Here is a 24,735-nt window from a genome sequence, read left to right as displayed (position 1 = left end):
GAACATAAAATAAAAAAGGCACAGGTGTAGTCACTTCACTTAACAGCCCACACCCTATTGCTTACAGTGTTGCATTCTTTAGAAGAAATTAGAATATTCAAAGTGACCCATAAATTGATTCTAATTCAAGCAGCTGCACTTTCACTTCATTATGCTGCATTCTCAGTTTTTCTCCAATATGCAGAACTAGTTTATAATGAAGGTCTGTTGGTTTCCTTCAACATGACTACATGGGTGGGCTGGATACTTCAGAAAGGAGTGAAATGCTGCTCCAAACACAGAACTTTTACCTCCCAACAGCAAACCTATCCAAAGGCAAGACAGCTTGTATGCTGATTACAAAAAACAAACCACCGAAGCATTTTGTTTAGGTTTGTTTCCTGCAGTTAAACAAGAAACCACTCCATTCATGGCTAATGATTACCTCCAGATCTAAGAGAATACAACAGCAATGCCCAGAATTTCTGCTAATGCTATCAGGCACCCAATACAACAACAAGCATAAGGAGTAACTGGGAGGGGATGTTTTCTCCCAACCTTCTAAAAGTATTGTGGGACTTTAACCCGTACAACCTATTAGAGTAAGCAGGAAGTTCATATTGCGTAAATAAAGATACAAGCAAAACAACACATAAATCAGCTTTAGGGGGAAATGCAGCTTTTACTACAGGAGTCAACAGGTGATGCTTTGCAAGAGGAAGAGAAATACAAGCTCAGGTCTACGTGTCACAAAAAGGGGATAGCAAACTTTTGGTTCTTCAGATGTGTTGAACTACAGCTCCCATTATTCCTAATCACTATTCATCCTGGCTGAGGCTTATGGATACTAAGGCCAAGCTAATCTAAAGACCAATAGGTTTAATACACATGCCTCAAAACTAGTTTGTGTTTTAAACTACCCAATTATGTAGATCCATTAGAGATAAGAAATACAATCAGCTGAAGGGTGGAGTTTTTTCTTCCACATTTTCCCAATTTTTATCTCTCAAGCTCCTATGTGAACTAAGACCATATTGTCTTCCCATATCCATAATTTACAATACAGTTTGTCTCAGGGAAATATGCAGAAAAATGTGCATTACCAGGGGAAAGTCTGTAGAAAAGGACATTCTTTGTTACTAAAAAACAGACACTAAATAAATGGTACTTGCATTATACTACTATAAAAGTAATAGTAGGGGGGAGAGTATATAAGTAAAACCATGCACAGAAGTATCTATGAGGGAAAATATCCAGAAAAATATAGACATTACCACATACATTTTAAAAAGAAGTCATAAGCTTATGTAGAAATGGGAGTAAATAAGCCTCACCTAACAAACCACAAAATCAGTGAGACTGAGGTTGCATCTACAATGTAGAAATAATGCAGTTTGGCACCACTTTAACTGCCATGGCTTCATTCTACAGCAGAGGTAGGCAACCTGCGGCCCGCGGGCCGGATGCGGCCCGGCGAGGCCTTGGGACCGGCCCTAGCCCAGTCCTGCCACTGATTGCCGCCAGGGCCTTTGGCGTCTCACGCAAGGGGCATGGTGGGGCAATTGTCTATAGAAGCCTCAGAAACATGCATTTATCTTAACTTTTTTTAAAAAAATCAGCAATTTTTTTCGCGTGTCCTCCATTTTTTATTAAAAAGTGCCCTCCATTTGAAAATTTTGTCCTACATTTGTCCCGGCTTATTTATTTATTTAATTTTTTTAATTATTTAATTATTTATTTTTTGGCTTCGGCCCCCCCAGTTATCTGAGGGACAGCAACCTGGCCCCCAGCTCAAAAGGGTTGCCTACCCCTGTTCTACAGAATCCTGGGATTTGAGGTTTTGAGAGGCACCAGCACTCTTTGGCAGAGAAGGCCAGTTTGCAAAACTACAATCCCAAGATTCCACAGGATGGAGCTACAGCACTTAAAGGGGTGTCAAACTGCATTATTTCTACAGTGTAGATGCAACCTCAGTCTCGCTGATCACTCAGCTCCACCAGTCCTGCCTGGAAGAAGACAAGCCCTCCCTTCAGCCACCATCTTGAGGGAAAAAGAGGCAGGCTAGCTCCAACTGTCTGCCTGGAAGAAGAAGAGCCCTCCCTTCATCCTCCATCTTGAGGGAGAGAGAGGCAGGCTAGCTCCACCAAGACTGCCTGGAAGAAGACAAGCCCTCCCTCCGGTCCATCTGCCTTGGTCCAGGCCTCAGAGGGAGAGAAGAACTGCTGGACCTGATCCCCTCCCTCCCTCACCATTCCCTTCTCCTTTTGTGTCGTGTCTTTTAGATTGTAAGCCTGCAGGCAGGAAACCGTCTATTATCCCCTCTGTTGTAAACCGCTCGGATTCCCAGTGATTGGGAGGTATATAAATAAATCCTATTATTATTATTATTATTTCTACAGTGTAGATGCATTCCATTCTATTCTATGCAGCATTTTACCTTTGCTTCAATGTCACATGTCACTATGGACTGAATCTGAGACTTACACCTGCAGAACCACTGAACTATGACACTTATATAAATAAGACCATGCACAATCTCCTCCAGTTCTCCAGCTTTGCAACTCTATGCAATTGATCACAGGCTCATGAAAGATATGCTCATACTCATGAAATCCATTAGTTATTTTCCCATTATTATGTAAACTTTACCATGCAGCAAAAAAGTCCTATCTAAAAGAGCAGTGGGAGAAGGATTAATAAGGCTCCATGAAAGGCTGCCTCTAAATTAGGGGCCTGAAGAAATCAAGTAGGTTTATGGGGGGGGGGGGGGAATCAGCTGTAAGGTTTCATAAAGCCACAGGGAAAGCATTACTATCTGCAAATACAAAAGAAAGGTGGGGGAGTCCCTTTATAAAGCTCTACAGAATGCTAAAACCACTCAAAAATTATTTACAGTGCCACTAAAAGTCCCCCTCCCTTTTTTTTTTCAAAAATACACTTAATTGTATACTATATAATACAGTCTTCCAGTTCAGATATGTATATTACATCACTAAGGTTACTGTTAATGTTGACAAGGATAAGCACAGTTTTCCAACTGAAAAGTTGATTTCCAGTTGGGAAACCATATACAGTAGTGTAGTAGTTTTGCATTCCACATAAATCCTGTGAATTCAGCCAATTATTCAAAATATGTATCTCCTCCTAAATGGCATGTGTACTCTGAATGAACAACTAAAGAAAACACAGATAGCAATACTGGTCTTTTAAGAAAAGTCCAGCAGAGTGATATACAGTGGGGCTTCCCCTTATGCAGGGATCCATTCCAGATCTCTCCACTTAAGGGGAAATCAGCATATGCTGGAGACCCATTGAAAGTAATGGGGCTCATGCTCGTGGCGGCACATTAGTTCTTCCAGGGCGCACGAGGGGCTCTTCTGGCATGGATTTCAGCATATGCTGAAAGCTGTGTATGGCATGCCCGCATGAAATGCAGTCACACTGTAATACCTTTTATCAGCATCAGTTAAAACACTAAGGTGAATCTTTGAGTAGCGTGCTCAGTATTTCATGATACAGGTATTTTAGTTGTAATGCTGATAAATGGTATTTATTTTCTTGCATATTAAAAGGAGTGAGTGACTTTGAACTCCTGTATGTATGAACATTAATGAGGTTGATTACACAGATGCTTACTCTCTAAAACATGCTTTTTTTCAAGTGGGGGAAGATTTCACAAATTTCATAAAAGCATTACTGCACAGCTTAATCCCACACTTGGCACAATACTATCTGAAATTGGAGTATCCTTCTCCAGCATGCAAAGCACACTGTGAAACTAAGTACTAAAGAGAAAACCCTTCTGGATATAATGGGAACCATTCCTTCCCTTGGCATGGCAGAATTTCCATAGTATGCAAAACGGGAAACATTTCCAAATCCTACTAGCTCTGTCTTTAAAATTATGTTATTATTACACTGTGGGGCGTAAACCAAATTGTAATGCATGTTTTAAGTAGTAAAATATTTTAACAGAAAGTATCTAAGTACTCATATTTCATAAGAAGCAAAGATCTCCAGTAATGGGCTTCCTAAATGTTAGCATTAGAAATATAAAGGGCAGTTTGGGTGGGGAAATGGAAAACTAACCTTTCCTCCTTCCAACAAAAACGTGGGAAAAAAAAATCTGAAAGGCTTTCTTTAAAAAAATATCTGGGACAAATAAAATGCATGGGATTCTTGCAAGCAGATCCGCCTCCATAAAAATAAAATGGAAATTATATTTAAAGCGTTTAATCATGGCAAATCCATTGTAAATGTGAATATAAGACGAGCAAAAAGTATCTATGTGTAATTTCACCAAGTAATAGAAATTCCCTCAAAATCCTAAGCACAATAGTTAAAATGCAGTTCAGTTTTCACAAGTGCATGAGGGTGGGTTGAGGTTTTCATCCAAATTTTCTTCCACACTTTAACAAGGTGAAGAAATCAGTCCTATCGGAACAGAGCTGTTGTCTTCTTAAATAAGGAATGAGCAGAAGCAGATAAAGATCTGGCCAATCTCTGGGAAATCTGTAGTTCTGCAAAGAATTCTCACTCTTAGTATTTAACCAAAGCAATGTTTGGGAAATTAGAAATTGTGTGTGATGACTGAGTTCTATTTCGTTCTGATATTCAAAAAAAAAATCAACTAAAATTATTTAATTCTAAGTATGCATTTTTGCACCAGGCTTGAGATTTTGATCTCAAGGTTCTAATAAAGGAAACAAGCAAACAAAGCAGATCCCACAAACTTGAAGTTGCCATTCCTGTCCAAAACAACCTCTGGCAAAGGTCAGTGTTAAGGACACCTGCTTTCTGCAATTAACCCTTGCAATCATCCCCTAAAGCAGGGGCAGGAATGCTCTGGCCTTTGAAATGTCAATGGACTGAAACTACCAGCTGTCCTAACCAGTACAGCCAAGGATGGGATATGCTAATTGCATTCCAATATCTGGAGGCCCACGTGATTTCTACCTTGGTCCTGCAATGACGCTAAGCATAGGTACATGTAACTAAAGCCAACACACGTCCTTTCATTGCCTTCCCCACCCTCTTCTTCTTCCCTCCTTCTATTACATTCCCCTTTGTCAAATTTCAAGGTGCTTTAGGACAGGGGCATTAATAGTACAGTAGTAAACAAATAAATCTACATATATTCATGCTGCCCCAGTGCTAATAGTTGTATAGGTTGCAAATTTAAGTATACTTGGAATTTCACTTTCTAATTAAAAACAACCATAAATACAAGACTCTAGAGGCAGCAACCTACTTATGAGCTCTCATTTGGTGCTTGTGAATCACGTTACTAAATATGACACTATACCAACTGGATCACTATTGAAAACACCGTTCCCTATGCCAGCACTGAACTTTAAGTGCAACCTATTGCTAAATGAATTAGTATTTTAAGAACACCTACTAGGAAACAAGCAAAACAAAACAAGCTGAGTTGTCTGTGACCATTTCATGTACCACCTTCTGTGAATTAATTCATGCAACAACATGCTGGACACAACTGCCAAATCCCAGTTTGACAGCACTAAATCTAGTTTACCAGATCAATCATCTTGCAGTTCTTCAGAATATTACATAAGCTTGATATTGAACGGTCATTATTTAAATTGGTCCTACAAGTCAAAAAGTACTTGAGTTTTATTTATAATTTTACAAATTAGTCCCCATGTTTCAAAGGTTCTCCACCATATATTCAATATATGTCCGCCCTTACGTGGGGATCCATTCTGGACCCCCTCGCATAAAGGAAAAACGCGGATGCTCAAACTTCATTCAAATGAATGGGGCATGTGGCAGTGGAGGCGCAGAAGTGGTGCGCACGCCACGGGAGCGCACACCATTGTTTCCTTCTGTCATGCACCTCTCTTACTTCCATCGCGGCTTCCAGCATATGCTGGAATCCGCATATAACGCGGGCGCACTGTACCATCAGATTTGGTCTATATGGGCTGATTTCCTACAAGAAGGAATCAGATGTCTTATTAACAATAATTTATCACTTTACACTTTTCTAAGTGTGCAGTCTGCCCTTCATATCTGCAGGGGATCAGTTCGACTTCACCCACCCCCAACTCGATTAAAAAAACCGCAGGACCTCAAGTTCCACTGTGCTCAATGGTGGACACAACATGCACGTCCATTGAATTCAATGGGGCTTTCCATCAGTGGATGTTTAAATCGGCGGATGGCAAGCCCATGGATATCAAGAGCCCACTATACTTTATAATACATATTGTGCAAGGACACACACAAAGATTGATATGCATGATTGAAAGAATTACTGAATACTAACAAATTAGGGTATATAAAATCAGAGGCAAAGAAATGTTGTACTCCCCGTATTGTTAAGCCAATGTAAGAGCATTCCTAATTCAGCTGTTACTAACTCATTCTATCATTTGCTTTCAAGATCTGCTTCAGTTGCATCTACATCCAATTCCTTTCTCCTTGCTGCCTGGAATGGCTATAAGAGGTATACATGTATTTATATACCAACATACAATAACATCTAAATCCACAAAACAGTGATACCTGTATTGGGCCAACCAAAATGCACAAAATACATAATTTAAGCTTTTAAAGCTCCACTGGCTTCTACATCAAGCAAAGGTGTTGAAAATCATACACGAGAAAAATTATGACCATGTTTTGTCACAAGCCTGCATTTTGTCAAAATGCAGCTGTTCTCAGTTCAGGTGGCGTAAAGGGACATTCATGCATGCAGGCCTCTCCTCCTTCTGGCCAGGTGGGTACTCCAGGAAATAAAATTTAAGTTCCACTAGCAAGCCAAAGGGATATGGTGGCTTAGTGGTTAAGATGCCAATTCTGTTTGGCAGTTCGAGGCCCAAGTGCTGCATGGTGGGGTGATCTCCTGTCACTAGTTCCAGTTTCTGCCAATCCAGCCATTCAAAAGCATGCAAATGCAAGTAGATAAATAGGTACCACTTTGGTAGGAAGTTAACAGCGTTCATTGCAGTCATGCTGGTCACATGACCACTGGAGTAGTCTTCAGACAACGCTGGCTCTTTGGCTTAGTAACAGAAATGAGCACTGCCCCTTACAGTTGGCTACAACTAGACATTCATATCAAAGGACTATCTTTACCTACCTTTACCAAGACAAAAAGACATGTTCCTCTAGACACACAAGTTTACTCTGTCCTTTGTGAAACTGCAAGCTCCTCTGCGAGGCAAAGAGTACTGAATTTCTAAAGAAGCTCTCTATGCTTTTGCATTAGAAAACATGTGCTGTTTGGTAAAACATGCCAAATGTAGTCAAATTTTTGAAGAAAAATGTTTTACCTTTGTTGGTTGAAACCTCAAATGGTCAAGTCTCAGTCTGTTGGCCCTCTCTTTAGGTTTCCCCTGATGATACCAACATGATTCTCTGACCATGTGTCTATACAATATGGCAGAAACAGGACCCCAGTTGTAAATCTTTAAAATTTAATGCATCGACAGTAGGGGATAAAACCTACAAGGCCTTCAAACATAATTTAAGTCAAAATGTGTAACTCTTCATGCAAAAGCTATAATAGCTGATCATGAGATAAGATTTGACTTCAGTTTAAACTGTCCTTTTTTCCTTGCCAAAAGTAATAACTAGAGACACACTCAAAACCAAATTGTTAAACAAACCAAATTCTTAACATATAGCTTAGAAATTGAGGCAGAAGAAAAAGAAAAAGTCTCTGAGTGCAGCAGACTGCCTTTATGTTATACAAAGGTAATGCTCTCCCCAAACACTGTTCTTGCCAGGAGTACTAAATCACAGGCAGGGCTGAATATATATAATTTTAAACCAAAAAGGTTATTTTTTAAAGACTTGTAAATTAGTTTATTTCTACAAGAAAGGTCAGCATCTAATACCATCTTATTTAGAAAGTATTTACTACCCCCCCTTCCAAACCAAGAACAATACCTCCATCCTCAAGGTACAAAAATCAATCAACCTTTCCTATTTATTTCCTTAAAAGAGTTCCTGGAAAGTTTGTTTATGGTTTCTCTCTTGTCTGAAACAGTACAATGCAGCTAGGAACAGATCCAAGAATAATGAAGACTTTCAGCATTTGACAAAACTTGGGGGAAAAACCCTCTTTTTTTAACATAATTCCCAGAATCCTACAGGCAGCACAGATTAGACATGCTGGCGGTGGGATTCTGGGAAATCAGTTCTTCCCGCCCCCCCCCCCCAATAATTTTTCCAAGATCTGGCATTTGGCAGCACAACAGGAAAGGCACAGAGTTATCCATGTTATACTGAGCAGAAGGGAGTGGCAGTAGATCTAAAGTTGCTTCCTTCCAGGCATTGACCCTATGCCTTAACAGATGTAGTTTTTTTCCCAGCATGGAAATACAATTCTGGAAAGTACTGCAGTTGCTGGACTTGTGCTGGCTGGGTAGGTTCTAGGCAAAGCCCTGCCAGAGGATAAATGATAACGCTACGAACAACAAGCTTAGTTTCTACCTCTTGGCCAAAGCAACAGAAGTTCACCTAGCCATTGATAAGTGTTCATACTAACTCATGTTCTATAAGTAGATTTTTAATTCTATCATTTGGTGTACCTATGAAGGCTCAAAAGGGCAGCAAATCCTATCTCTGAGGTTTATCCTCCTTGGGTTTTCATGAGAAATGGTACCATGCATACATTTATGATTAACAAGTTAACAGAGATGTTGTTCCCACTTACATACAGTATTAGGCCAAAGTCTACCAAAGCCCACAAAGAAGTCCATCAAACCCAGCTTGTGTATTACCTCAAACAGCAAGCTCAGATCTACCATTAGACAAAGCAAGAGAAGTGCCTCTGCAACAGGTGTTAGGAAGTACCAATGTTATACACACACACAGAACCTGTTCGTCCCAAAATCCTTGCTTTCTGCAATGGGGCTTGCTGGCCTCCATATCAGTAGGGCAGTGAATCCACTAAGTTTTAGTCTATATTTCTAAAAAGATAATCTATGGTGCTGAATTGTATCTCCAAAAGAAGTTCAATACCTTGGACAGCTCCTTTAAAATTCAGACTACAGCCACCCATCCTAACTTGTGGATCTGAGATTCACGACCTCGAAAATCCGTGGAGGAACAACATCCACCATTTTGAATGAGGTGCGAGCCCAGTGCATGGGCCGTGCCCCATTCAAGCCTATGGGGCTTGAATATGCGTGAGCCTTCGTTTTTATGGGGGGGGGGTGTCCCGAACGGATCCCTCTCAAAAATGTAAGACCAACTGTACAGTAGATTCACCACATCACTGTCTTGGTAGCCACCAACCACTACTGCGTTCCATTCCTGGGAAGGTCTGAACTGTTCTACAGAATTCGTCCTTCACCCACTAAATGAGACTGCTGTCTTGAAGATCAGGGAACAGGGATTCAGCCTGTCTCAATGGGGTTACATTCCTTCTGAAGATGCAGGTTCTTAGTTTGGGAGTATTTCTAACAGCCTTGAACTTTGAGATCCAGGTTTCTGCAGTGGCCAGGAGTGCTTTTGCATACTTAAAAGGTTACATGCCAACTGATCTGGCCACAGTGAATGCCCAGGTTACATTCCATCAGGAGTACTTAATGCGCTCTACATGGGGCTGCCTTTGAAGAGTGTTTAGAAACATCTGTTGATACAAAGAACTGCAGCTAGTGTTAACTGAGGCAGATTACAGGGATCATACGATTAATTCCCCTGCTCTTAACAGCTTGACTAGCTGCCAGTTGTGTTTTCAGGCACAATTTAAGGTGCTGGCTATGACCTTTAATGCCATATATAGTTTGGGTCCAGGCTATCTGACAAACCATATCTCCCTACGCAAGCCTGCCCGGACTCTGAGATCCACCAGGGAGGTCCTTTTGGGAACATGAAAGAGACTTTCTCAGCAGCCACTCCTAGACTTTAGAATTTCCTCCCTAGCAAGGCTAAAATGCTCCCCCTCCCCAATTTTTTTTCCATAGGCAGATAAAGACATTTTTATTTACTCAAGCTTTTAGAACTGGGGGCTTTTAACAAAAGGTCTAAATTGTTTCAGTTCTAAAAATCTTTTTAATAGTTTAATTTGGTTTTGATGTTGACCCTTTGCATGTTTTTAATTGTAATCTTTTTAATTCCACCTTGTGGGAAAGGCATTCTAGAAAGGAAGGAAGGAAGGAAGGAAGATTTAAGACTGAAGTGCAGTATAAACCCCAACCTCATTGCAAGGGTTAAAGTAAGAATCAATTGCCAGTCTTTTTTATTTCTGTACATGAAATGTGAGTGAGCATCTTTTTGCCCTCTTTGGGCAACAAAATACTCAAAGAATACTAAGCAGAAATGTACAGAAGTACAAAGAGCAAACTGTAACTACATCACACCCAATTTTTCATTTGATCCATAACTTTACTTATATTTTTCAAGTTTCATAACTCAAGTCACTACATTGTATTTTTCCCACAGACTTTTCAAGACCTTTTAAAGTGTGTTGTGTTCAATTTAGAGGACAACATGAGATTCCATTATTTGACAGCAACTGGTTGGGACTTTCAAATACTCTGATGTATCTCAGCAAGGGTTGATAATATACACCATGTGGTCACATGCAGCCCTCACATTCCCTTTTTTCTCCCCAGGTACTTCAGTCCCAGATGCTGAAATCTGGTGGTGTAGTTGCAGCACCTCTTTTATATGCTGCATACATGGAGCTTGCACCTTGTTCTTAAAGGAAGACATGGCTTCTTCCAGCCACTGTACCACAAAATTTCTGTGGCATGGCAGCACTTTTGCATTTAAAAAAAAACATCCAAAAAACAGGGTCTATGTTGTTACTGCACTGCTGAAATGCAGCAGTGTTGTGGCATGATGTAGGATCCAGTGGTCTGGGAGGGTCCAGTGCCTAGCACTGTACTACTACTGTATGGGAATTTCTACAGAATTATGCTAGCTAAGGAAAAGCACTTGGATAAGAGCCAGTGAGAAACAAAAGGAACATTTACCGTAACCGTAAACCTTTCTTTCCCTCCAGTATCCCCCAAATGTTTCTTCCCTATTAAAAACTTTGAAGGAGGGAACAAATACAAATATTGCAGAGAAGGCTCTTCCTCAGGGAACTCCATTTGGGGCACAGCTTCTATATTCCCCACATCAGAAAAGGCCATCAGGCACAATTGCATGCATTTGAGTGTAAAGTGTGGTTTGGGTCCCAATAATGAAATTTCAATCATGCTGTTTCAGTGAGACAAGAAGTGGATAAGCAATCTGGAATAGAGTGGAAGGTAAATTACTCACAGCTTTGGAAGTGAATATCATAATTAAACCCGAATGTAAATCTAATATCAGAACAGTTTCATCAGCCTAATGAGGAAGCTAGTAACTTAAGAGTCATTGACAGGAACTTGGGGAAAAATATTTCCTCATTGCTTTATTACACCTGGGGCCAACAGTTTCTACAGGACTGCACTATGGCCCCAGTAGCTGGATGTAGGTCTGTTTTGTTCAACCAGCCACTGAACTGCCATGTGGGAAGGGTGCAAGAACTAAACAGTGAGTTCAGGGGTGGGGATGAGAGGAGAAACAACTCTGTTCTATCTGCAGAATGTTTACATTATGCTCTCTATTACAAGATTCCAATCATTGTGTGGCACATGCTGCTCTGTCCACAGCTGAGGGAAACAGTCAGAGAGTTCATGAGAACAGCAAGGAAGCTTGCTTCCAGCCCCAGGATTTGCTGCCTGAAAGAGTTGCCTCACTTCGCCTGGGCTATCTTCAGTTCTACTTAGCACCACAGCTGAACCTCTAACACAGATCACCAAACTGTACAGACCCAGTTATCATTCATCCCAACAGTGAGAGCTGTTCAACAGTGGAACACACTCCCTTGGAGTGTAGTGGAGACTCCTTCTTTGGAGGTTTTTAAAAAGAGGCTGGATGGCCATCTGACGGGGATGTTTTGATTTTTGTGTTCCTGCATGGCAGGGGGTTGGACTGAATCACCCTGAGGTCTCTTCCAACTCTATGATTCTATCTCCACTGAAGTACAGGCTTCTGTGCTGTGGATATTCTGGAGACCATAAACTAGGCTGCAGCCCTCAGGACATGTAATGGTAACCTGTCAAAAGGAAAAAGATACAGTTGCCACTCCAATCACCCACCTATAGGTAGGCAGAAAGACTCCATCTTGCCCTGTATTGCAAACAACAGAATATATTGGCCCAATCACATCCTGTAGCAATTTTTTTACCTTTCCCTAACAAACAGCAACTACATGTTCTGAGTCTATTTTCTCCTCAAGTCCAGTTTTGTCAAAACTGGTATGTAGTACATCATCTCACCTTAGCATAGCAACTGGAGTTTCTGCCTCTCTATAGCTCTGCCTCTCTCTAAATACACCCAATCCTCACTATCTATACATCTGTAATATCTACCACCTTCCATTTTTATGTCACATAATGCCATGTGACTACAGCACTAATTCAAAGCTGACTGAGTGCCCTAAGAGATATTTCAAGTGATAGCAGAAAAGACTCCAGTTTTGCTTCTGGAAATGTTGTTTCGTCCTTACTGCTGACATCTTTCATGGGATTTCAATGGCAATTTAAATGTGAAACTACTGAATTTCAACTCTTAATAAGTTCAATTATAACACCTGTAGATTAAATCAGAATCAAGGTATGTTATATAAAAAAATTAGCATATTATTATTATTATTATTATTATTATTATTATTATTATGGTATTTATACCCCGCTCTTCAGCCCTAAAGGCTATCAGAGCGGCTTACAATTATTATTTTTAATTAGACGGTTCCTGCCCTCAGGCAAAATGTTTACACTGTTACCAGAAGCGGTCCTTTGAATAGCCTCCCAATTGCCACCTTTGATTAGCCACCATTAACCAAAGTACTGATGGTCTCCACATTTCATAGATGGAACAATGGGTGACTAGAGTAAAACCAGCTAGTCAAAGGCAAAGTAGCCTAAGACCACTAATTCACAGATCAGTCTTCCTTCCCAGCTCTTCAGCTTCTAAAGGAGTTCCAGAAATGGTATGTGTTTTGTAAGAGCAACCCACAAAAAAGGATACTAGCTCCTCCCAGTTCCTTTATACTGATTTTTCAGTCATTCAAGATATAAAACAGTTTTTCACATAGTTTTTTTTTTTACATTGAGATTGGCCTGTTGCCTCTCAATGTTCTACTTGCCAGAATTAGAAAGGATACCAATATAAGGTAATACTTAACTCCAAGTTTTATGTTACCTTGAATAAGCACCAGCATTTACATGGCAAGAAATTATTTCATACTGTGGCAAGTTTTCAACTGCTTTAAGTACCTTAATTCAAGGCCAATTACCAATTATCTATGGCTACTGGTAACTGATTATATTCCTAGTTATTAAATGGTGAGTAGCTGAGCTAAAGGAAAAATATATACTGTAACTTAATCAATCCCAGCAACTAACAGATCGTCCTAACAAAGGATGCTGAATCACCATCCATAAGATGCCATTTTCCCAAATAATGCTTACAGACATTTAGCTACATGTAAAGGAACTTATTTTTCCAATATTATATCTATCACACTAAATAAACACATTCCAAAGCCAGATGCTTTGTCACAAGGATTTCCAAATCCCTATAACATACAACTGCATATGATCATGCTATAAGTATGGAGAGAGAAATCTAATCCCTTTTGAAAGACTGTGCACTACACTGATGATATGCACTTGGTTTCATATAGCAATTACAGGTGCTTAAAATGTGATGATTCCACATATGGCCAAAAAATGTTTCTTCCTTAAATTAACGCTAGAACTGAATTTCCATGCACTGAGACCAAAACAGAAGATCTACTTCTTGCTACCTTAAGTGAGAAGAAATTCATTAAAGAAATCTAGTATAACAGTACTGATTATCAGTAGACACTCTGATGAACTACCCATCCTTATTCTTAAAACACAAACTTGATGAGAAAAAAATGAAATTATCAGCTTTCCACTGGACCTCAGATTCATGACACGAAGTCTTTCCAGTGCCCTTCCACTTACTCTCTCAGGCAGTGCCCACACTGCAGAAATAATGCAGGTTGACACCATTTTAACTGTCATGGCTCAATGCTATGGAAATCTGGGAATTATAGTTTATTGTGGCACCAGAGCTCTCTGACAAGAGAAGCCTAAATAAATGTCTCACAAATTTACAGTTCCCAGAATTCCATAGCATTAAGCCATGGCAGTTAAAACAGTGTCAACCTGGATTATTTCTGTAATGTGGATGCAGCCTCATCAGTGTACCAAGATGGGTTTCTCGTGATGCTCACAATAACCCAGACACTGATGCAAATTCTTGCATTAGCCAACTCCAGACAATCTTTTTTATTGTTAGACAAAAGAAACACAGTGACCAAGTTTCTCCAGGTAAAACTAGGAGTGATGGAGTGGGAAGGGGTTTATCTCCAAGTCTTTTCCACTAGGTGAGTGGGTGGGTGGAGAGAAAGAAGCAGCAATAGTCAAATGTGATGTACAGCATGTAAGACAGGAAGGCACAAGATGAAGAACAGTGTTTTTGCAAACCCTTCTTAAAGCCTTGGCTTTAAGTAGTAAAAGCAGAAGACAAGGCTGTCAAAATGCAAGGGAAGCCAGGCTGCCCCAGACACACAAATCACATATGTATACAGTGGGCGCTTGGTATCCACTGGGTTTTGTTTCTGTGCATGCCAGTGACCAGACGTCCTCCTTTCCCAGGAGATGCCCTACATTTCAGCCTTCACTTCCAGGAGAAATTTCAAAATGTCCTCCATGATTGAACATGACTAAGAACCATGAAGATACATTTATAGGAGTGTTTTTAGCTTTATATTTGGCCCTGGTTTACATTTTTCTGCAGTGTCCTACGTTTTATTTGCCTTCTTTTCCTTTGGCATTAGGACATCTGGTCACCGTGACTGTCCTCCCTTTATTGCTATTTTGAAAACCTGGCAAGACTAGCTAAGGGTGGAGACGAAGCCAAACTGGCCCTTCATCTTGACCGTTCAGGGTAACCAGCCATCCTCCTTTTCCAGGACATGGCCTACATTTCCCTCTTCTGTTCAGAAAGAATTTTGAAGCATCCTCCATTACTGAGCATAACTAAGAAGCATGAGCTTACATTTATAGGGGTGCTTTCAGCTTTTATTGGGTCATGCCATACATTTTTGTCTTAAGCATCCTACATTTTGCCCTGCCTCATCTTCCTTCGCGGTGAGAACCATCTGGTCACTCTACATTAAAGCAGTGTCAAACTGTGGAATCCAAGACTATGGTGTCAAACTGCATTATTTCCACAGGGCAGATGCACCCCCGTAAGAAAGAGCTGGGTTTGCAGTTCACACCCTCTTGGATGCTCAACTCCTATTCAATGTCATAAAATAGGGGTGTCCTTTATTTATAAAAAATAGTGGCAAAATCAAGTGTTCCTCTCTGATATATATATATATATATACACACACACACACACACACACATATACATACATATAAAACTTTATATATACAGATTTGTTGTTAACTGCCCTCAAGTTGATCTCGACCCATGGCAACCCTGTGGATGAGACATCTCCAAGACTCCCTGTCCTCCACTGCTCCACTTGGGTCCTGCAAATTCATACCCGTGACCTGCTTAATAGAGTCCATTCATCTGTTCCACTGTATATATACATTTGTATACACAGACACACATTTATACACACACATATATGTATAAATTTATATCTACACAGATAAATATATATATACACACATACTGTATATAAAAATTATATGTAATATTTACGCATATATATATGTGTGCACGTATGTATGTATATAAATGTGTCTATATATGTGTGTTTGTCTATGTATATATATGTATGTTGCATGTATGTGTGTATATAAATGTGTCTATATATGTGTGTGTTTGTGTATGTGTGTATATAAATGTGTATATATATGGATATATATGTGCGTGGATGTGTATATATGTACATATGTATAAATTTCAAAGAGCAAACCTTGATTTTTGCCATTATAAAGGGCACCCCCATTTTTATCTCTCTCTCTCTCTCTCTCTCTCTCTATATATATATATGGAACATGTTGAATCCGTGGGCCAGGGGTACGGAGGGCCCTCTGTATACACCACACACGCAGGCATTTCATAGGCACGTGTGTGTGTGTGTGTGTGTGTGTGTGCGTAAATACCACACACAGAAGCCAATACAGTATGCATTTATGCCTCTTCTTTTGCTCAGGTAGAGGCACGTTCATAAGCGGTTGCTGCCGGGCTCTTCCTAAAAGCAGGTCTACAGCCATGTCTCCGCAGCAGCAGCAGCAGCAGGAGCAGCCTGGGAAAGAAGCGGGCAGCGAAGCAGCGGCGTCAGGACGGAGTAGCATCCTCCTCCTCCTCCTCCTCCTCCCGGGGCTGTCGACCTCCCTTCTCCCCCTCCTCCGCAGCCCCAGAGACCTACCCAGGATCACGCAGATCACGTCCAGAGCCACATAAGGGAGCCGCGTCTTGTCAAACATGGTCGCGCCGCCGCCGCCGCCGGGCTCCGGACCCTGGGCCTCCGTGAGGACCGCGCTGGGCTCTCAGCCCGGCCTCAGCCGCATCCAGCTGACGAGAAGAAAGCTGAAGTACCGCCCCACTCTCCGGGCGCCTCGGCGAACGCGGCTCGCGCGCAGGTGCGGGCGGGACTTTTATAGGCCGAGGCGAGGCCCCGCCCACTCTCGCTCGCGCGCCGGCCGCATTCTCCAATCACAAACCACCTTCGCTTCTCTCGCAGAACGTTAGCTCCGCCCTCCTCTCCCTCCTCCCTCTCCCTCCCTTCCCTCATCGGACGCGGCAGAACCAATCAAAGCGTTCTATTCCATGAGTCCCCGCCTCTCCCTCTAGCCACGCCCCTCTCTCTCTCTCTCTCTCTAAGAGGTCTCTCCAACTACTGTATCCTTTTTCTTCGTTCCTCGCTGTTAACTAGCGCACAATACAGTAGTGCGCATGCGCAACTGCCTTCTTTTTTCCCCTCTCTGCTTTCCGGAAACGGTCACGTGCCTCTGAGGATGCGCCATTTTGGAGGAATTGCATCAAGCTTTCGAGTGGTACCCAGACTGTGCCCTTTAAGGGATTTTTTTGGGACTTCATCTCCCAGAATCCTAGGCTATTGGCCCACATGGCTGAGGCTTCTGGGAGCTGAAGTCCAAAAGCCTTTAAAGGGCACAGTTTGGGGACCACTAGGCTAATAAAGGTTGAGGGAGCCATTGTTTCATCCTGGTTTGTTTTGGATGATGAGAGTATGATTCTCCCACAGTCACCCAGTGGGTTATCATAGCTGAGTGGGGATTTGAACCCTGGTCTCCGGAACCCAGCACTCAAACTACTATACCACACTGGCTCTAAGGTTGGCCTTAAGGTTGTCATATGTTGGAAACTACTTGAAAGCATACAACAACAATTACAATACAGTTGAGCCTCCATTATCGGAAATGCTTGGGACGGGGACTGTTTGGGACAGGCTGACCAGATGTCCTCCTTTTCCAGGACATGAATGAGGGAATTACAAAGGAAGACTACAAAGCGAAACAACTGGATTGAATTTTATTGTGCTTTGTGGCGATTGCTGCATTATCACAAATTTCAGTCTCATTAGCAGAGGTATGAAGAAAAACAATGGCTTCATAACGTGAAGCTTTAATATCCCTCTGTACTTCATTTAAAGAAGTGGATTGATACCCACAAAAGCTCATGCTAACATAAAAAACAGTCTTAAAGGAACTGGCACTGCTACATCCACTTCCCTTCCTCCTTTTTAGGCTGCAAGAGACTAACAAGGCTACTTCTTTGAAAACCTTGACTGAGTCAGATCAATCTGTAATACGATCCTTCCTCTTTACCTATCATAAAAGCATAACTGCCCTTTTTAATAAGTCATGTCTTCTCATGAAATGTACAAAGTGCACTTTCAGCTTAGGTCCAAAAGACACTGCAGAAATCATCCAGTTTGAGACTGCTTTAATTGTCCTGCAGTTTATTGTGGCACCAGAGCTCTCTGACAGAGAAGGCCAAATGTCTCGCAGAACGACAGTTCCCAGCATTCCCTAGCATTGAATGGGGCAGTTAAAGTAGCCTCAAATTGGATTATTCTTAAAGTGTGTTTTGAACATCTGCCATCTTGGCTTCTAGGGAGAATTCAGGCTTGATTTGCTCTCATATTTCTCTTTTTGGCAGCCCATGGTACCTGCAGACCTCTCCAAGTGATCATTACTTACTATTAATTAACTGGATTGTAGCCTAACATTTATTATGGCATGGATTCTTGAGGACTAGCATCCCAATTATCAGTTGCAGACATTGTCATCTTAAATTGGCACATAAATGTGTACACCTTTCCCCCTCTGTACCCGTGTGTGTGTGTGTGTGTGTGTGTTACTGTCTAGCATACTGTCCATACACTTCCTTGGAGTGTGGTGGAGTCTCCTCCTATTACAGAAGGGTAGATGACCATCTGTCAGAGTTGCTTTGATTGTGTATTCCTACTTGACATGGGGTTGCACTGGAAGGTCCTCATGGTCTCTTCCAACTCAGATATTCTAAGAAGAATTACACTTCATGCATCATTCTACAGTGACTCAGTTTGTTAAAGCCTATTCCATTATAAAATCTGTTGCCTTGTAGGTGCTGCAAGATCTGTTTTTAATATTTGATTGATTAGGGATACCAGTTTTTGTTTTTTCCGCTACGTTCCCTCCAAAATGAGGAAAAGAAAATCAACAGTTTAAGATACACAATCTTAAACTGCAGACAGTGAATAATAGCAATGATTTCAAACAACTGTTTATGAAAGTCAAAAGGGAAGATGCAAAATCTATGTTACAGCTGAATGTTGAGAAAGCAAATATAATGACCATGGATGATCTGTATTTCTATAAAGTGGGTAATTAATTATTAATTAATTAAATATTTCTGTACCTTGGCTCAGTCACCAATCACAATGGAGACTGCAGTCAAGAAATCAGAAAACTATGATTTGAAGGGGCAGCAATATGTACTGTACTTGCTATAGCAATAGTGGAACTAGGCAGGATCCTCAAATGTAAAGATATACAATTACATAGATACCAAAATTTTTGTATTTTGTATTTATATGTACAGTTGTGAAAGCTGGACATTGAAGAAAGATTACAGGAAGGAAATTAACTCATGTGAGATATAGTGCTGAAAGAGAGGTGTTTAGATACCTTAGACTGTCAGACAGACAAATAAATGGGTCAAAGAGCTAATTGAACCCAAGTTCTTCCTACAAGCTGAAATGACCCAACTATCATACTTTGGGTCTATCATTAGACAACACAACCACTAGAAAAAATTATAAAACCTGGTGGAGTTGAACAGAGGAGGACCACATTACAAATGGATTGATTCCATCAAGGAAGCCACATCCCTGAGTTTCCAAAAACAGAGCTCACCTATTATTGACTGGGACACTTCAGAGGTCCCTCACTCATAGGGCTGCCAGATGTTGAAGCCAACAAGAAGGCAATAAACATGTTTTGACTTAAATTCTGCTTTCTAGAATGAAAACACTGTAAATGTTACTCTTTTCCGTTATCTCTATATGCATATACACTTTTATAACACAGTAGACAGTGGTAGATCTTAATCTGGGAAAGACTGACTTTTACTCACAGTATATGCCCTCAAGCAAATTGGTTAACACTAGCATGACTTATGTCTCAGACCAGTGTACCATGACTTATCTTTGTTTCATAAAATAACATTGGGTAGATGTGTTACTTTGTTGCAGCAAAGCAATCCAGAATGCCCCCAAAATGACTATGGTATAAGAATTAGTAGAGTGCTTTCTCCGAAGTCTATGCTATTATAAATTTGTGAGTCTTTTAAGAAACCACAAGATTTCTTGTAGTTTAAATATATACATCTCAGTTCATTCAATGCTGGTCCTCATCTATCCAGAACAACACCATCCATACACAACAGCAAGATAACAGATAAATATAATGGGGGGGGGGGGGTAATAGCACAGTTAGTACTTCGTATGTTTAGCAGCCACAAAATATTCAGTGTTGGATAAATGAAAATGAAAATAGTAACATTGAAGAAAAAAATGGAACACAATATCAGAAGCACTCAACATTTTTTTATTTTATTTTGTTTGTAGATTCCGCAACTAAATATATTTGGAAAACTTTGATATCTTGAGGCATGCAAGAAGCTGATTTAATTAAATTAAAACATTTTCCAGCTCTAAATAATGCTTGTATAAAAAGAAGTATTATCTTTCAAATGCAGTGCTTTATACCTTTAAAATTCAGGAAGTGTTAAAACTTACTGAACCAGTCTTGGTAGCAATTTGAATAACTTTACCTAACTGTCCTTATTAAAACACTTTGCATCCCTTACTGTTTACCTTCATGACCTACATGACACATGAGGTGCTAGTATGTAAATCACTTCTAGAACACAGAGGTTGCCAGTGATTACACAATTAACATGATACAACAGAAAGATTGCACTGTAGTTCTCTGGAAGCTCATTCCATCTCAATTGCTGTATCAAGGAAATGATGCTTTTCATCAAGGAAGGACATAAGGTCTTGCATAGAGTATGATTAGTTCACACATTTGTGATGAGCAATGTAACTTAAGTAATATTTCCTCTTTACTTAGAATCATAGCATTGGAAGAGACCACACAAACCATCCAGTCCAACCCTCTGCCATGCAGCAGGAATACACAATCAAAGCAATCTTGACAAATGGCCAGCCAACTTAAACTGCTTAAAATCCTTCAAAGGAGGAGACTACACCACACTCCATGGCAGTGTATTCCAATGTCAAACAGCTCCTACTGTCAAGAAATTCCTAATGTTTAGGTGGAAATTCTTTTCCTGTAGTTTGAATCCACTGCTCTATGTCTTAAGCCTCTGGAGCAACAGAAAACAAGCTTGATTTGTAATTTGTAATAATCGTTTGTTCTATATGCTTTCTTCTGGCTTGTTGAAGAAAAGAGACTATTAACCTTTATTTATTTATTTAGTCAGATTGTGCCTCTTCCTGGATTTGGCTGTAACAATAATGGGACCTCTATAGTTGATTCACTTGTTAACCTTTGTAGCAGGAAAAATCAGATAGCTTCCTCCAGCACAACACCCATGAACACATGACTCCTTCAAAACCCTACCTCATCATGATATTCAAATTGAGTCTATGTGTAATTTCCTAATAGCTGTTTTGTTTCCATTTATTACTTCTCCTTTTGTAGACTTCAGACATTTTCCACTCATCAGGCTCTGCCTCATCCAGATTGCTGTCTACTCAAAGTACATCATAATTCACTCTGCCCCATGGTTCTTAGCTGTCTTGCTTAGTTCAGACCCCTATCATTCCTAGGACGCCTTTCCACCTGCTTCTCAAAACTTCCCCACCTCACATGCCTACTGACAGCACTCCTATTCCAAAGCCCTGTGAGACTTTTTAGACAGTTGCTACACAAACAGGCAGGATTTTATATTTTCCCCTTCACCCCTCATGCAGTAGGAACATCTGCACATTTTCTATATCAGAGAGTTAATCCAGGCAAACACTTGTGGCTGGTCTTTTTTATCCTATAAGTGATAAATCATATAATAGATCATGAGAAGATGTGACTCATTGGAAAACACAATAAAGTAGAAGGCAGCAGGAAAAGAGGAAGACAACATTACAGAGCTGTGTTAGTCTAGATTGGTATGCAAAGTGGCACCGTAGCACCTTTGAGACTAACGGGGGGGGGGGGGAGGTGGTAGTGTAAGCTTCTATAGACTTCAGTCTACTTCCACGAATGCAGTGAAGTGTCCAGGAACAGACCTTTATAAGCAGACTATGTGAATAGAAATAGAAATGCAAAACTCGTGGGCATGGTGATAGGGTCACCAGTTCTAACGATGAGAAACAAAGCCAGGTGGAAAGATACTGCCTAAAATTTAAAGTGAGTAGATAGCCATATGAATATTAGAGGTGTTGCTGGAATGCAGTAGGCAAGGGGGGGTATGTGGGATCCGGACCCCCCTTTCATTAGATACAATGAATGGTGCACGCTACTGCACCCAAGCCCCATTATAATGGTGGCACTTAGTCTGGAAACCCCCCCCCCTTTCCCAAAATCCTGGCTACATCCCTGGTGTGATGCCTGCTGAGAACCAGAAAGAAGATGTGATGAACCGACTAAGAGAGCTCTCATGAGCTTGGGAAAATAACTAGCATTATGATATGTGTAGTGTACCACCAAACCATTGTTTTTGTTCAATCCTTTATTGATGAACTGGAATTTGTAGATGTATTTCATTTCTGCTGATTCTCCTTCCAATCTTCCTTTGTAGTTTTTTTGTGGTTGTTCAAAGGCTGCTGTTCTGTGGTCCAAGATGGAATCCCCAGGAAGATTGAAGTGTTCTGCAACTGTTTTTTGTGTATTCACATTCCTAATGTCTAATTTATGTCCATTTATCCTATGGTACAGAGACTGGCCTATTTGCCCAATGTAAAGTGCTGAAAGGCATTGTTGACAGAGGATGGTGTATATCGCATTAGAAAATGAACAATTGAAAGTACCTCTAATAGTGTGGGTGGTGTGGTTAGGTCCTATGATGACACTTCCTCAATAGACGTGCGGGCAGAGTTGAAATCTGGGTTTGTGATAAGGTCTTATGCCCATCTCCCCAGTCACGATGTGTGTCCTTCTTTATGTTTGAGACTGAGAGGCTGTCTGTAGGCAAGAGAAGGCATGCCACCTAGAGTCCTTAAGAGGGCAGCATTATTGTCCAGACTAGGTTGTACAGTCGGCCCTTCTTATACACGGATTTTTTATACACGGATTTGAGCATACACGGTTTGAAAATTTTCAAAAAGAGTATAAATTTCAAATATCAAACCTTGATTTTCCATTTTTATAAGGGACACCATTTCACTATTACATCATATTTAATGGGACTTGAGCATACACAGATTTTGTTATACACGGGGGATCTTGGAACCAAACCCCAGCGTATAACAAGGGTCTACTGTAGTTCATTGATGGTACAGCTGAGTGGTCTCATCTGGGAGCTGTATTTGACCACTAATGGAATCCTGTCTTTTTCTCTCTTCAATGCATTCTGTATTAGAACTACAATGTAATCTGTGCAAATTGTTTCAGAACTCTACAAAGGCTTTTCCAGGATCTGCTCCTCTCTTTCTTTGCAGCAAACCACTTAAACTCTTTCCCTTCTTCTGTGATCTCTCAACCTGTGCTTGAAGATTCTTTCTCTTTCCCTAGCTCTGAGAATCCTTCAAGCTCCACATTTGTTTATTTACCATTTCCTGGAATCCAGTGTAGGCTGCATAGGCCACACATCCATGGTCTGGATCTTAGCAACATCACAGATGGCATTCTCACAGTGAGTGCACTTCTTGGAGTTAATTTTCTCCCAGTTTGATTAATGCCTACTTTATGGAACTATATTTTATTCATATAATTATTTTGCTAATTTTCCTAACATGTGCTAGACAGTTTATCATTCATGAGCTAACTGATTCTGTTAGAAGCTGTATGGTAATATTTGCTATTTTCCTATGCAATTATTGTATATATTGGGATCCTTGTGTTTTAAATAAAGCGTCACTAAGAAATTGCTCTTTGTGTGAGTCACTGGAAACAATTTGCAAGACCATGCTACTGCCAAGGTTCAAAGAGCCCTTGTATATTTGTATGCTGAGACCATATGTCTGGAGAACATACTCGGTAACACCAGGAGGCAACAATGATGGCAAGGAAGTGCTTTTCCCACAATGTCAGTACATGCTGATTTGTCAGATTATTACTATAGGGAGATTCTGTTTCTCATAAACTCAGTTTAGAGCTTGGGGCGCTGAGAAACAAAGTATTTGTTAAAAGAATATATTCTAGATTAGCAGATCTTAACCTGTGGTCTATGATATCCTCACAGGATGTCCGTGGAGCCGTGAAGAAGAATGCATGTGTCTCTTGCTATGCATGCCCTTGCACACATGCTGTTTGTGGTGGTGCATTTCAGGAGGGTAGGCTAGTGAGAAAGGTGTGTGCACATAGCTCCTTTAAACACAGTTCTGGCATTTCTGCCCCTTCCCTTCCTCGGAGGTGGCAGCACCCCACCTGTCACTCCAGGCTTGAGGAAAGGCCATCAGTGAGGAGAGAAGCAGTTGCCACTACTGCCACCCTTTCTGCCCATTGAAACCAGTAACCCAGCAGGATGTAGACAGTGGATGAAGGCACAGGAGGAGGAGCAAGCGATGATGGGAGCAATGGTGAGTCATTCATGCCCATTTGGGAACTGGCAACCCCTACTGCCACCGCCACCATGTCTGCTCCATGCCAGGGCCTAGGAGGCTGAGGCCACTGCTTAGTACTCAGGATGTGTAGCCTCTCCCATTGCAGCCATTGCTGAGGAGATGGAGGAGCACATGAGGTTCTGCAATGGCACCTTCCTCATGTTGCTGCTCAGCTGCCTCTGCAATCTTTTTGCTCTCCTGGTAGAGGGTCTTCAATGGGCCCAAAGCCTAGTGACAGGCAGGAGAAGAGGAAGCCCACTGTGCCTGGCCAGGGTGAGGGGAAATGCAGCCCTTCCAGCCCCCATCCTGAGCGGAAAACTGGCACATCTCACCTCTGGATGCTCAAGAAGGTTGCCACATGCTGAGGGGGCCTGTCTTCTTACATTGGAGAAGATGGAGACTCTCAGTCAAAATCTAATAGGGCAATATTTTTCACCACCTTTCGCTACT

General features: G+C 41.0%; 1 protein-coding gene across 2 annotated transcripts in view; it reads right to left on the bottom strand.

The window, feature by feature from the left end:
* PLPP1 (phospholipid phosphatase 1) overlaps positions 1 to 16,639 on the bottom strand; it is a 113,045-nt gene extending 96,406 nt beyond the window's left edge. For both annotated transcript variants that reach the window (XM_042453817.1, XM_042453818.1), the window contains exon 1: positions 16,420 to 16,639. In XM_042453817.1, the coding sequence (XP_042309751.1) occupies positions 16,420 to 16,477 (58 nt within the window). In that variant the 5' untranslated portion in view covers positions 16,478 to 16,639. The remainder of the gene's footprint in view (positions 1 to 16,419) is intronic.
* Positions 16,640 to 24,735: the final 8,096 nt, after the last annotated feature.

Source organism: Sceloporus undulatus, chromosome 2 (genome assembly GCF_019175285.1).
Source record: "Sceloporus undulatus isolate JIND9_A2432 ecotype Alabama chromosome 2, SceUnd_v1.1, whole genome shotgun sequence".
Classification (NCBI taxonomy): Eukaryota; Metazoa; Chordata; class Lepidosauria; order Squamata; family Phrynosomatidae; genus Sceloporus; species Sceloporus undulatus.
The sequence above is the reverse complement of the archived record's forward strand: the minus strand, read 5'-3'. Positions and strand labels throughout refer to the sequence as shown.